General features: G+C 45.3%; 1 protein-coding gene across 2 annotated transcripts in view; it reads right to left on the bottom strand.

The window, feature by feature from the left end:
* LOC137316660 (cysteine-rich secretory protein LCCL domain-containing 1-like) overlaps positions 1–13624 on the bottom strand; it is a 50574-nt gene that overhangs the window by 22394 nt on the left and 14556 nt on the right. For both annotated transcript variants that reach the window (XM_067980517.1, XM_067980509.1), the window contains exons 3-6: positions 9757–9875; positions 9519–9651; positions 8209–8324; positions 7279–7379 (exon numbers count right to left, since the gene is read on the bottom strand). In XM_067980517.1, coding sequence (XP_067836618.1) covers positions 7279–7379; positions 8209–8324; positions 9519–9651; positions 9757–9875 — 469 coding nt within the window. The remainder of the gene's footprint in view (positions 1–7278; positions 7380–8208; positions 8325–9518; positions 9652–9756; positions 9876–13624) is intronic.

Raw genomic sequence — 13624 nt, 5'->3', positions numbered from 1 at the left:
CATGTTTAATATATTTTAAATAGCAATAATCAATAGAACTTAACATGGTAAGTTTTTATGATCATAAATTGTTAGTGAAAACACCTTCATAAGAAATAAAAACTGTTAGTATTATATTGGGCATGATTTTAAATGGGAAAAACGGGTGGGTTGGGGGCGGTGGAGGGGGCAGTAAAAACCTTAAAATCTAAAATCCGCCCCCAACCCACCTCCAACCCGCCTACTTCCAACGGGAAGTGCACAGGAGGCCATCTTGGTAAAATGATTTGTGTGAGCGCCTAACGACCACCGGCAGCATGCAGAGTCGGGAGATTTTGACGCAAATCAGTGTGCAACGCTGATTTGAAGCCACCGGTCACATTTTGGAACTCCACACTCCAGCCGACACCCTGTCTTAACCTCACACAGCTGAACACGACGTTAAACAGCATGAAGGAACCCCCACCACTGCTATTTAAAGGGATCACAAAATACTTATAGGTTAGTTGCTGGATTATTTCTTCTGGCTGCTGGTGCAATTGAACACGTTTTTGGAGTTTTCCTATACTTGTCTAAAGTTTGAATATTCTACAGAGAGTGCTCTGCCTGGTCTTGCAGCACTTTTAGTGGCATTTAAAATATAGTGCTGAATAAAGTAGCTTCCAGACATGGGTGGCCTGGTAGGGCTTCCTCTAGGAATTGAACATGACTGGGAGAATGATGAGAGGCCATGCAGAGCAGGACAAGCTGCTAGAAGAGGGAGGAGGAGAAGAAGGAGGCCTTGGATATGGCCTCCTGCTGAGAAGAAGCACTCAGCAGGAGGCCATATCCAAGGAGGGTCTTCAAGGACCAATTCTCTTACCTCAACTTCAGCGATGACCAGTGCATCAGACGTCTTTGGTTCAGAAAAGAGGTCGTGACTGAAATCTGTCAACTGCTGCAGTCACAACTGCAGCCTCAAAACAGGGCAAGGACAGCATTGTCTATGGCTGTCAAGACGACCATGGCTCTTAATTTTTATGCCCCTGGCTCCTATCAGGCTTCTGTTGGAGATATAAGCAACATCTCGCAGATTGCAGTGCACTGCAGTATAAGGGAGGTCACTGAGTCTCTCCATACAATGAGAATTTTTTTTTTATTAGTTTATGGGATGTGGGCGTTGCTGGCAAGGCCGGCATTTATTGCCCATCTCTAATTGCCCTTGAGAAGGTGGTGGTGAGCCGCCTTCTTGAACCGCTGCAGTCCGTGTGGTGACTGTTCTCCCACAGTGCTGTTAGGAAGGGAGTTCCAGGATTTTGACCCAGCGATAATGAAGGAACGGCGATATATTTCCAAGTCGGGATGGTGTGTGACTTGGAGGGGAACGTGCAGGTGGTGTTGTTCCCATGTACCTGCTGCCCTTATCCTTCTAGGTGGTAGAGGTCGCGGGTTTGGGAGGTGCTGTCGAAGAAGCCTTGGCGAGTTGCTGCAGTGCATCCTGTGGATGGTACACACTGCAGCTATGGTGCACCGGTGGTGAAGGGAGTGAATGTTTAGGGTGGTGGATGGGGTGCCAATCAAGCAGGCTGCTTTGTCCTGGATGGTGTTGAGCTTCTTGAGTGTTGTTGGAGCTGCACTCATCCAGGCAAGTGGAGAGTATTCCATCACACTCCTGACTTGTGCCTTGTAGATGGTGGAAAGGCTTTGGGGGTCAGGAGGTGAGTCACTCGCCGCAGAATACCCAGCCTCTGACCTGCTCTTGTAGCCACAGTATTTATATGGCTGGTCCAGTTAAATTTCTGGTCAATGGTGACCCCCAGGATGTTGATGGTGGGGGATTCGGCGATGGTAATGCCGTTGAATGTCAAGGGGAGGTGGTTAGACTCTCTCTTGTTGGAGATGGTCATTGCCTGGCACTTATCTGGCACGAATGTTACTTGCCACTTATCAGCCCAAGCCTGGATGTTGTCCAGGTCTTGCTGCATGCGGGCTCGGACTGCATCATTATCTGAGGGGTTGCGAATGGAACTGAACACTGTGCAATCATCTGCGAACATCCCCATTTCTGACCTTATGATGGAGGGAATGTCATTGATGAAGCAGCTGAAGATGGTTGGGCCTAGGACACTGCCTTGAGGAACTCCTGCAGCAATGTCCTGCGGCTGAGATGATTGGCCTCCAACAACCACAACCATCTTCCTTTGTGCTAGGTATGACTCCAGCCACTGGACAGTTTTCCCCGATTCCCATTGACTTCAATTTTACTAGGGCTCCTTGGTGCCACACTCGGTCAAATGCTGCCTTGATGTCAAGGGCAGTCACTCTCACCTCACCTCTGGAATTCAGCTCTTTTTTCCAGGTTTGGACCAAGGTTGTAATGAGGTCTGGAGTCGAGTGGTCCTGGCGGAACCCAAACTGAGTATCGGTGAGCAGGTTATTGGTGAATAAGTGCCTCTTGATAGCACTGTTGACGACACCTTCCATCACTTTGCTGATGATTGAGAGTAGACTGATGGGGCGGTAACTGGCCGGATTGGATTTGTCCTACTTTTCCCTCTTGCCAGAGACAAGCAGGAGGAGCGAGCATGAGGTTTTGCTCACATTGCAGGCTTCCCCATGGTGCAGGGTGCCATTGACTGCATACACATTGCCTTGTGTGTTCCTCATCTGAACTCATATTCATGAACAGAAAGGGATTCCACTCCCTCAATGTGCAGCTGGTGTGTGACCACATGCAGCATATCATGCAGGTCAATGCCCGCTATCGTGGCAGCAGTCACAATTTGTTCATTCTGCGGTAGTCCTCTGTTTCACCTGTATTTCATCCAGCGCGGCAAGTCAAAGGCTGGCTACTGGGCGACAAGGGTTATCCCCTTATGACATGGATCATGACTCCGGTCAGGAACCCACGCACATGTGTACAGCAGATCTACGACGAGAGCCATTCTGACACAACGAACATCATAGAGCACACCATAGGTGTCTCAAACAACACTTCCTTTGCATGGAACGCTCTGGAGGAGCCCTGCAGTACTCAGCTGAGTAAGTATCAGGATTTGTCATGGTATGTTGCATGCTGCACAACCTTGCCATTATGAGGGAACAGCCCTTGCCACCACCTATCAGGCGAGAACCTGAGGAGCATGAGCAAGAGGAAAAAGAAGTGCAACAGGAAGTGGAGATCGAGCAAGGGAGGCTACAATGTAGATAAGCCCTTACTACGTCACCAGATTATTAATGAGCGATAACAGTAACCTCAACTACACCTCCCCATTCACCACCAATCCCACACTCCTTACCTTTCCTCTCTCACATGGCCATCAAATCGTCCTCCTTATGATTACATATTGGTTCCTCTCTCAGCTCATCGCAGAAATAAAAACCACCACCAAATTCAAATACATATTTATAAATTAACACATGAAATTATGAGACTATTCACCCTGGTGCATTCCTTTAGTGTTTGTCATTCGTATGCCTTTACCTTTCCTAGTGCTTTTATGAGGTGCTTTCCCAGTGGCTGGGGCATGGGTGGTGGAAGGCTGCTGACCTTCAATTGAGGAGGGTGCAGATGGCCTTGGAGGACAACCTCGAGCAGCTGTGGGCCGAGAGGCTTCAGACTGCACCATCTCGGCCTGAGCTGCAGTAGTCGGGGCTGGCTGTCTGACAGGTAACAGCAAGGGCACTGGCAGAGTGAGAGGAGTGGGAGCAGGAATCCTGAGAGAGGACAGCAGGTTCGTTTTCCATGGTGCCCCTGCCACTCTCCTGGGGCAGCGCTTCAGCAATCCTGGTGATCTGTTGGAGAACAGATTGCTGGACTACTGTGATGCCCTGGAAGCCCCCTTCAATAGTGGTATCCAGAGCCACCATAGCAGTAGTCTGAGCTTCCAAGGCAGCAGTCAGACCATTGATGGAAGTGAAAGATATTTGTGCTGCAATGGAAGCTGAGACATCATGGTGGGTTCCACAGGTGTGCTGATGGAGGTGACCACCCGTTTCATGTTGGAAAGGATGGGCTCCGAGCTCTGCACAAAGCCATGTGCCAAGTTGGAGCTGGACTCCTCCATGCCACTTGACATTGTGCGCAGGCTTTCGGGCAGGCTTTCCAATGCACCAAGCATTTGGTGTGTACGCCCAGCAGCCATCTTCAGTTACTGGTCCATTGAAGTCATCATCTGACTCCTCTATAGCAGAACTAGTATGAGACCTCGTCCTCCGGCGAGCTGACACCTGCGGTATCCTTTCCCCCCGCCCTGGCTCCTGCACACTTTTGCCCAGTGTCTCACCACGTGCAGATCCCTCCTCTATCCTAGCCTCTAAAGGACACGCAGTATCAGTCTCTGAGCTGGTGGTTGCAAGTGTAAGATTGAGTGACGGTGTCTCTTCATCATCAATGTCTTCTTCCCCGCCTCCTCTGACAGGGAAGATTCCAGTTCTTGGGTATCTGAAGTGACAAAGGGACTCGGGTTGGGTTGTGGTGAGGGGAGAGGAGAAAGTAAGACGTGCGTGCTTACACCATCTGCAGCTTGTGAGTCGGAAAAGATTGTGATGAGGGAGAAGTGGGAAGAGAGAAGGAGGATTAGGTATGCAGAAACCCTAATCATCAATCCCTTCAGCGCCGCCAGTGGCCATGGCCTCAGTGATGCCCCTTCCCATGATGTCCAGCACTGTCTCCTCCATGGGGTTTAAAAAATGTAGGCGTGCTTGTCCAGTTATTCGTTGCTGCCTCCTGTTATGCACCACCTTCTCCTGCAAGAAAGAGGGAAGTGTGTCAGTGAGTGTTCTGCAAGATGTTTGGGTGATGTGCCTGTCATAGTTGAATAGCTGCAAGTGTGTGTGACCTGTGAGTTGTGAGTGTGAGGGGGTGAGATAAAGCATATGATTTGAATGGTTGAGTACTGATTGAAAGAGATTGTTGGTAGGTGGGTGATGGGGGTGTAGTGAATTGAGCAGCGGATGACGGTAGTGGTGCGGTTGGTATGATATGCCACTTGAAACTTGAACTCACTCATCTTGACAACTCGTGTTAAATCATTGAACTTCTTCTTGTACTGAATCCATGTTCTTGGAGCTATGCTCCTAGCATTTACCTCCTCCGCTACTTCCTCCCACTGCCTCTTCAGCATATGTCTGGAGGGCCTCCTGCCCCTTGCGAATACAGGTTACCCCTCCTTCCTTCCACCTCTTGCACTAAGGCCTCCAGTGTATCATCAGAGAATCTTGGTGCTCACTCTCTCCCAGGCGGAGCCATTCATCAAAGTATTACAGGAGTGAATCACTTCACAAATGACTCCCACCACTTCTTGCAGCCACAATGCACCTCCCCTTTAAGAGGTGCAGGCTGCCTTTAAGTGCGAGGCACTTGTAATATCGGGGCTCCCTGCTAATGGGTGCAGCCAATCAACAGCGCAGGTAATGCTGGCTGCATACGGCAATCATCAAGAATGTAACATGCTGCTTGCATCACAACGACTGGGCGCGGGTTAATCGCATACCGCACTCCCCGCAACCGTTTTCAAGGGTTATCTAATTTAATCCCCAAGGTTTCAAAAACTTCAACTACTGACCCTGGAAAAACCCTGAGGAGCAAGAATTCATCAGATAACAACCATTCATTAGTGCCAATGGCGCACAAAGTTATTAAGGTAAATTTGGCAAGGCTCATTATTTCTGATACGTACTGGTAGCATCCAAGACACCCACAGGTGGCGCGGGGCCTCACAAAATGTACCCTATTGACGCTAACAATGCCATGAGCTGAAGTTGACAGTTGCATTAATAGTTTGAATGAAAGCTTTAATGGATTATATTAAGCTAATAATGTTTCTAATCTTGATAAAGTTAAAAGGGAAGGTTTTCCCCAGATTAGAGAAGTTAGCTTAAAACCAAAAGCAAGAATAATTTTGGAGGAGAAAGAAGTCTACAAACAGTAGTGTTAGATTCTGCTGATAACTCAGCTCAGAAGGGAGTCTGACAATGACCGTGACAGTTAAAAGAAATACAGCACAACAGTATATGTATGCCTAAGGTGTTAGCTGAAGTTAGGAGAGAAAGATAAGCCAGAAGTATGAGTTCTCCAGATGACTCACTGAGACTGGAACCCACACACTGCAGAGGAAATCTGAATCAATTCTATGTAGAGATTGATTCAAAGCTAGGCACTGCCAGCGGGCCTCATGCATAGCTAGCACATACTAAAAGGCAGTGCCTGCGTTTTTCTGATATGTGTTGGCTGTCTGTGAGGTCTCACTGGTGTGGTGTGGGACCTCTCAAAATTTGCCCAATAGACTTAAAACACGAAGAGCACAATTGCTACTTGTTCCTTAACTGTATAAACCAAAAGACCTGGAATTTTCAATCTGGCGGGAATTTTGCCCGATCAATGGTGAGGCAGGCATGAATGTCCGTCTGTCTGTCTCATGCCACCCTGATTCCAATAGATCATCATAATATTTATGGCAGGCTTCCAGCAGAATTACCGGACCCACCAGGTCACCTACTTCAGGCTGAGGGAGGGAAATTGCTGGTACATTTGCCACAGCTTGATGTGGTGTTGGTGCCGGTTGAAGCTTAAAAAATATTATTTTTAAATTTACTGCTTTCTAAAGTGCTGTGAGGCCCTTAATTTTAAATCTCCCCTAAGCTTCCTTGGCAATCCTGAAAAGCCAGAAATTCCTGACACTCAGAAAAACACATTACGCCTGAAAAACTGGTGCAACGTATACCAAATCTACCCCTGGGAATCACATTAAAAAGGCCTACATACAAGCTTATACGTCAATCCATAGAAGTTTCAGGTTTTACTTAGGAGGTGATTTAGTCCCTCGTGTCAGCCGGCTCTTTACTAAAGCAATCCATAACTAATTCCACTGCCCTATGCTCTCCCATTAGCCCTATATCTAGCTTTGCTTCAAATCCAATTTTCCCTTAAAAGATGCAAAAATCTCTTCTTCAACAAACGATCTGTGGCAAAGCATTCCAAACTCCAACAACCCATTGTTCCTACAGATTTATGCCATTCCTGATGCATTTGTTTAAACCCAGAAGACTCAAAATTTTTCCCATACATCTGTGATATTTTAATCCACATTCCACTCGCATATTAAACAAACAAAAATATAAATAGAACATTTGAATATGCCCTTAAGAGGTGCCCTGCACTTAGGTTCTAGGGCAACTTCAGGACTAGAGTTTACATAAGGTCAGTATTTAGGATATCCACAGATTCTGGTGTAGCATAGGTGTAAAGGGTCATTTATGTCACAGTTTATAAACAATATTCATAGATTTATATTGCAAAGAAAGCTAAATGACACATACCTTTGTAACACAGATTATCTCTACAGCCTCCCCCATAGCTAGGAGGACAGGCAGAACAGGGAGATCCATGTTTATAAGGAGCATGGCCCCACCAGTTCCCCCTAAAAATAACAAGATACACATAGAAAAATGTCACTTTTTTCTGAAGGAATGTTAAGTACATTACACAATATATTCTTATAGATTATTAAAATGTACAACTATAAATTTTTCTCACTCACTCTTCACTGAAATGCTTTTTTGCAGTCCTATCATTGACTGTAGATATAAAATGAGTGAGTTGGCACAGTTATGAGAGTCAATTTTAACAAATAATAAATCAAGTACAGAAATAGCCACTGATAAAGGTTATAGATTTCAAATTCTAGGGATGTCTGTTACTCATATGTATCAGCCTGAATTGCATTGTTGTAAGTAGTTATAACAAGAATGATAGATATCGAGGAATAATTACAAGACAGTAATGTAATTGAAAGGTTTGAATGATCATCAGAACCCTGAGAATGACATTTGGGTAGTTATAACTGTCCTCTGAACCCTGAGATCACATTACATCACTCCCTGATATTGATTTTTTTATAACATGCACTGTTTTAATTCTTTGGAATAGTTTTATCTAGTTTTGGAGTCAATTTCTGCACTAGCTATGGTTTTCAGTCCAGGCTCTGTATGCCTCATATATTTGAGGTGTAATTATGTTCACATTGCAGGATTAATAATTGTGACATCAATTGTACAAATTTTTGAAAAAATAATTTACATTTGGTTATCAGGAGATTCTATAGCCAGTATATAAATATATAATTAGTATTTAGTTTATCAAATACACAATATACCATCTTAAAAAAGATATACAATTTTATACCAATTCTTTCAAATATACCAACAGAATACATATTTACTTTTACTGGTTCTTTTAGCTTTACTCACTTAGGAGAATAGTTGCAAACCAAGTAGATGGCTTTTTGCCACACCTGGCCCCAGATGTTCATGTTTGTGCATAAATTAATGGCGCAACCAATTTTGTTACTTGTTGCCCATACTACCTAGAAGACAAAATTTTTAAAAAGTCGTAATGCATCCAAGAACACCCCCACATTACCAGAGGTACTGACAGGAAGTAATCATAATCATACCAAGCCAACTGTAATAACTGGAACCACAATCCACTGTTATTGGCAATTATTCAGTAAAAACAATAGCCAGGAGGCCTCCAGGCCCAAAGATGGTGTCCAGTACCTATAAAGGAAAGATACTTACTTATCATTTACTAGACTCCATCTCCTTATTGTGTGGCCACTTCGATGATCAATTCTGAGAGCGGCTCAGTGCAGGACCCAAGGCCCACTTCTGGGTGGCCTGCAAAATGGGCTTTGGTGAGGAAAATGAGGCAGGAGGACTGTCTACACTCCCTTCTGCTTCTTTTGCATGGTGGTGCCATCTTGGAGTATAATCGCTCTGCCCCGCCCCCCCCTCCTTGGGGGATCCCCAGGAAATCTCTAAGCAATGTTAAGGGAACTGCTTTGCGTCAGGAAGGTGAGTGTTCCTAAGCCACAAAGGAGAGGAAACTGACCCCTTTAAGTTTTAGGAGGCTGTAAAACTTCTATTATAGTGCTTTTGGCGGCTTGTATGAAACCATGCAAAGGCCAAACAAGAATTAATTAAGGGCAGGATATGAAAAACAATGATGTTTTATGGCAGTGAAAACAACAGAAGTTTTTTTTAAAAATTGTGTGTTCATATAGATAATAGATCTAAGCTCTAGGAATGGAACATTTTCCTTATTTCAGGCACTTTGCATCAAGCACTACCAGATCAGATATCGCAGTGAGATGCTGAGGTCGTGAGGTCGTGAAAGGCTCTATACAAATGCAAGTCTTTCTTTCTTTAGTCCCAGCCTCAGGAGTGCATCTCCCACCTGTACCAATATGGTATTCCCATTTCCCATACTGCCTAGCATAGTGAGATTGCCAATTTGGTGTCAGTTTTGTGTTGTGAGCCCAAATTGAGACTGGCCAAACTAATTTCATGTTGGTCTATTTTAGACAGCTGAAGGAGGAGACTTTCATTCCATGGGCTGGATTTTGAACCAAGTCCTAGAGGTGAATGAGGCAGCATGTTAAGATATTGTGCCACCAAGTCTCCAGCACTTTTTTTAAACAATTAAAACTACTTGCCATTGAAAAAATTTACAAAAAATTCCAACCAAGTTAAAGATTTTATTTAAACTCAAAACATACCTGAGTATAATGGGTGCATACTGGACCAACACATCTAAATGGACACCAAGGGTTACATTCTTGAGGATAAGGAAACATGTAATCTCTAACTTCATCATGCCATGCTTGAACATGAAAGGTAGGAGGCCGGTATCTGTGGATTTAAAATTAAAAACAAAAAGGTAATCTTTGAAAAAAAAACTGACATACAATATCTCAAATAATCGAATTTATCTCAATCAGGTATTACATACAATACCTGCCCCAGTGTGCACCCAGATTCTGCCCTATAGAAGGTAGCAGGTAAGCAGGTCCATGTTCCCATCGGCATTCTGCAGCCCAAGTTTCCGAAGACCTCTCCAACTCAACATCCCACGTCTGCATGGAAAGCAGATTAAAAAAAAGATAGTTTGGAAAGACTGCTGGATGATGCTGATTTTTCCAGCAGAATTACTTAAACTAAAAATGTAACATCAGTAATCAATCAAAAATGTTGGCAGAAAATAATCAGCTGTTTTCTGATCAGACCAGCAGAGCATAAGAGAGCTCTGTGCATGCTTGCTTACACATATGCACAGAGCTTGGTTCCCAGATCATACATTTTGAATGCTTCAAGAATACGGGTAGAGTCAAATTGGGACCTGACTCCAGTTACAGTATCACTTTTACATTAGCTGGAAATTGCTTCACAGTATACAAAAGTGGTAGCATAACTTCACCCTTAGACATCAGGTATGCACTAACAACCTCAGAAGGTCTCATTACCATGATACAGTGAGACAGTTGCTTAAAGGGATATGTGATCTTACTATTATTACCCCCTTATTGTACTAAATGGGTGGAGGAATAAAACAATACTTTATAAAAAGTGACCTGCAGTATTATCTCATGTAACATTGTAACAGTGTTTCTGTGCAACCATTGGAGCAGGATGTGAAGTGGGGGGAGGCAGAAAGAAAGATAACGAGGAAAAGCAGCACAAACAAAAGCCATTGAGAACAGGAACGTTAGTGCAGAAAAAGTGGGTGTGGGAAATAAAAACATAAATGCAAAGGCTAAAAAGAGAACAGTTAGTAATTATAAAGTGCAGAAGTGAGTTTAGGGAGATGTAAACAAGAAAGTGCAGGAGGAAGTTCAGGGAAACAGTAACTGAGAGGCGGAACATGACTGCAGGAGATTAGGAACTAGAAATACACATATGAAGGGCGAGAGTGGAAAGCCAGGCATAAGCTGGCACAGTAGACTCATTGAAAGTCACAGCAAGAGGAACAGGTAGGCAAGGGCCCGGGACTGAGTCAAAGCAGGCTGGAACCTTGACCTGTAATGAGAAGTGAGCTGAGGCCAGAAGTGTAACAGACAGAGAATAAGTGCATTAAAGCAGCAGAGATTGAGAGGTTGAACTGGACAGGGACACAATGAGATAGAGGGAGTGAAATTCATCTATGGGCAATAGCGCAAAACGGGCGTTAGCAAATCGACCGCCCATTTTACATTGCCCAATATTCATTTCCGAGAAGTGATTATCAAAGAATATCGGGTGGAATGTAAAACGGGCAGCTAATTTACTATCGCCAATTTTGCACTATCATCCAGGATGAATTTCACCCCCGAGTAACTGAAAAGAGCACTGGATGCAAGACAGAAAGAAAAGAGTGCCTGTGGGTGCGGAATCGAACATGTGGCAGAGATCACCGGTTGCCAGGAACCCTGATCTGGGTAATTCAAAGCTGCAAAGAAGTGTACTGATCCGTGCATTCTAGTCTAGCAGAGAAAATAGAGTACCTGCAGAGAGGCAGCCCGAAGAACAGCCTGTAGAGGGAGAGACCTGAGAGCAGCTCAAAGAAAGAGAGAGACAGGCAGAGGGATACTGAACCATAGTAAAACCAAGGAAGTCAGCCTGAAAATTCATGATAGCCTTGTCCAAGTTCAAGGAAAATGTTGATAACCAAACCCCAGGTATTTAGACATGGGGCAGTCGATAAAATTGAGACCTGCAAGAACAAAAGTGGGTTAGTCCAGGTCTAGAAGTAAGATACAAGAAGATGTTCAACTATGTCTGCAATATTGTTTAATTTTCTATGAAGTAAACAATGCTTTCATATGTTCAAAACTCAACCAGTAACTGCAATGTGGGGTAAGGTAATCCCACTTTTAGGCACCTGGTAATAAAGTTATTATTTTCTTTAGAATTATCACCCCATAGTTCTTAATCAGCAGTGGGGCTAAATTTCTGCAGGACTTCAGTTACAGTGGACGAGTGGGAGAATTCCTGTGTTATCAGGTATATTAGTAACCATAGTGACCCTCTAGAAAGTTATAACATCATGCTTTAACTAAAACTGTATACTTTAAAGGAGGTGCATTAAAGTAGGTCTTGAACATATCATTGCTTCTCTGCTCCATGCCCATCTTTCTCAAAAATCTTTGTTCAAATCCCTCCATTCCAGTATCCACTCTACCAACTGCACTGAGACAGCTCTGACCAGTTATTGGGGGTTGTATTGGAACGCCCAAAAACAGGTGCTGGGATCGCAGTGCGCGATTGACCCGCGCCCAGTTGTAAAGATGCGTGCAGCACGTAACATTCGTGCTGCCTGATGATTTAAATGATTGCTGTGTTCAGTTAGTGCTATCTGCACTGTTGATTGGCTGCATGCATCAGCAGGGGGCCCCTATATCAGGACTGGCTAGCACTACTTAAAGGCAGCCTGGCCCGCTTAAAGGGGAGGTGCACTGTGGCTGCAGAAAGTGCTGGAAGTCCATCGGGAAGTAAATCTGTGCTGGAATTTTGTGATGAATGGCTGGGCCTGGGAGAGAATCTGCACCAAGGTTCTCGGACGATGCATTAGAGGTCTTGGTGAAGGAAGTGGACAGAAGGAGGGGCATCCTATATACAGAGGCAGGCAGGAGGCCCTCCAGACATATGCTCAAGAGACAGTGAGAGGAAGTTGTGGACTAGGTCAATGCCGGGAGCATAGCACTACGAACGTGGATGCAGTGCAGGAAGAAGTTTAATGATTTGACACGAATGGTCAAGGTGAGTGAGCTCAACTGTCAAGTAGCATATCCTACCAACTGCACCACTAACCTCATGCACTGCTCCACGCACTACACCCCTTATCAACAAACTCTTTCAATCAGTACGCAGCTTTTCAAAGCAGAGGCATCATCTCACCCTCACACATTATCACTGTTGCAAGCCGATTACCCAGAATTCACAGGTGACACACGCTGGCAGCTATGCAATTATGACAGCCACATCACCCAAACATCTTGCAGGACACTCACTGTCTCACTTCCCACTTTCTTGCAAGAGGTGGCGCACAACACTAGGCAGCAGGAACGAACTGGAGGAGGACAGGCACGCCTACACGTCCTCACCCCCATGGAGAAGACAGTGCTGTCCATCATTGGAAGGGCCATCGCTGAGGCAGTGACCACTGGCGGTGCTGGAGGTATCGATGATGAGGGTCTCTGCATATCTAATCCTCCTTCTTGCTTGCCACATCTCCCTCATCCCACAATCTTTTCTGACTCACGTGCTGCAGATGGTGTGAGCACACATGTCTTACTTTCTCCTCTCCCCTCACTGCACCCAAACCTTGTCCCTTTGTCATTTCAGATACCCAAGAACTGGAACCTGCCCAGTCAGAGGAGGCAGAGGAAGACGACAGTGATGATGAAGACACACCATCACTCGATCTTATACTCGCAGCCACCAGCTCAGAGACTGACACCGCATGTAGTTTAGAGGCTAGGATAGAGGAGGAATCAGCACATGGTGAGACACTGGGCACAAGTGCGCAGGAGCCAGGGCGGGGCAGATACCGCAGGTGCCAGCTCGCCGGAGGGCGAGGTCGCATACTTGCTCTGCTGCCGACGAGTCAGATGATGACTTTGATGGGCCAGGCTACAGAAGGCGGCTGATGGGCGTACACCAGCAAATGCTTGGTGCACTGGAATGTCTGCGCACAATGTCAAGGGGCATGGAGGAGTCCAGCTCCAACTTGGCACAGGGCTTTGTGCAGAGCTTGGAGCCCATCCTTTCCAACATGGAAGGGGTGGTCACCTTCATCAGCACACCTGTGGAACCCACCATGATGCAGCGTCTAGTGACCGATGTCACA

This window comes from Heptranchias perlo, chromosome 3 (genome assembly GCF_035084215.1).
Source record: "Heptranchias perlo isolate sHepPer1 chromosome 3, sHepPer1.hap1, whole genome shotgun sequence".
NCBI lineage: Eukaryota > Metazoa > Chordata > Chondrichthyes > Hexanchiformes > Hexanchidae > Heptranchias > Heptranchias perlo.
The sequence above is the reverse complement of the archived record's forward strand: the minus strand, read 5'-3'. Positions and strand labels throughout refer to the sequence as shown.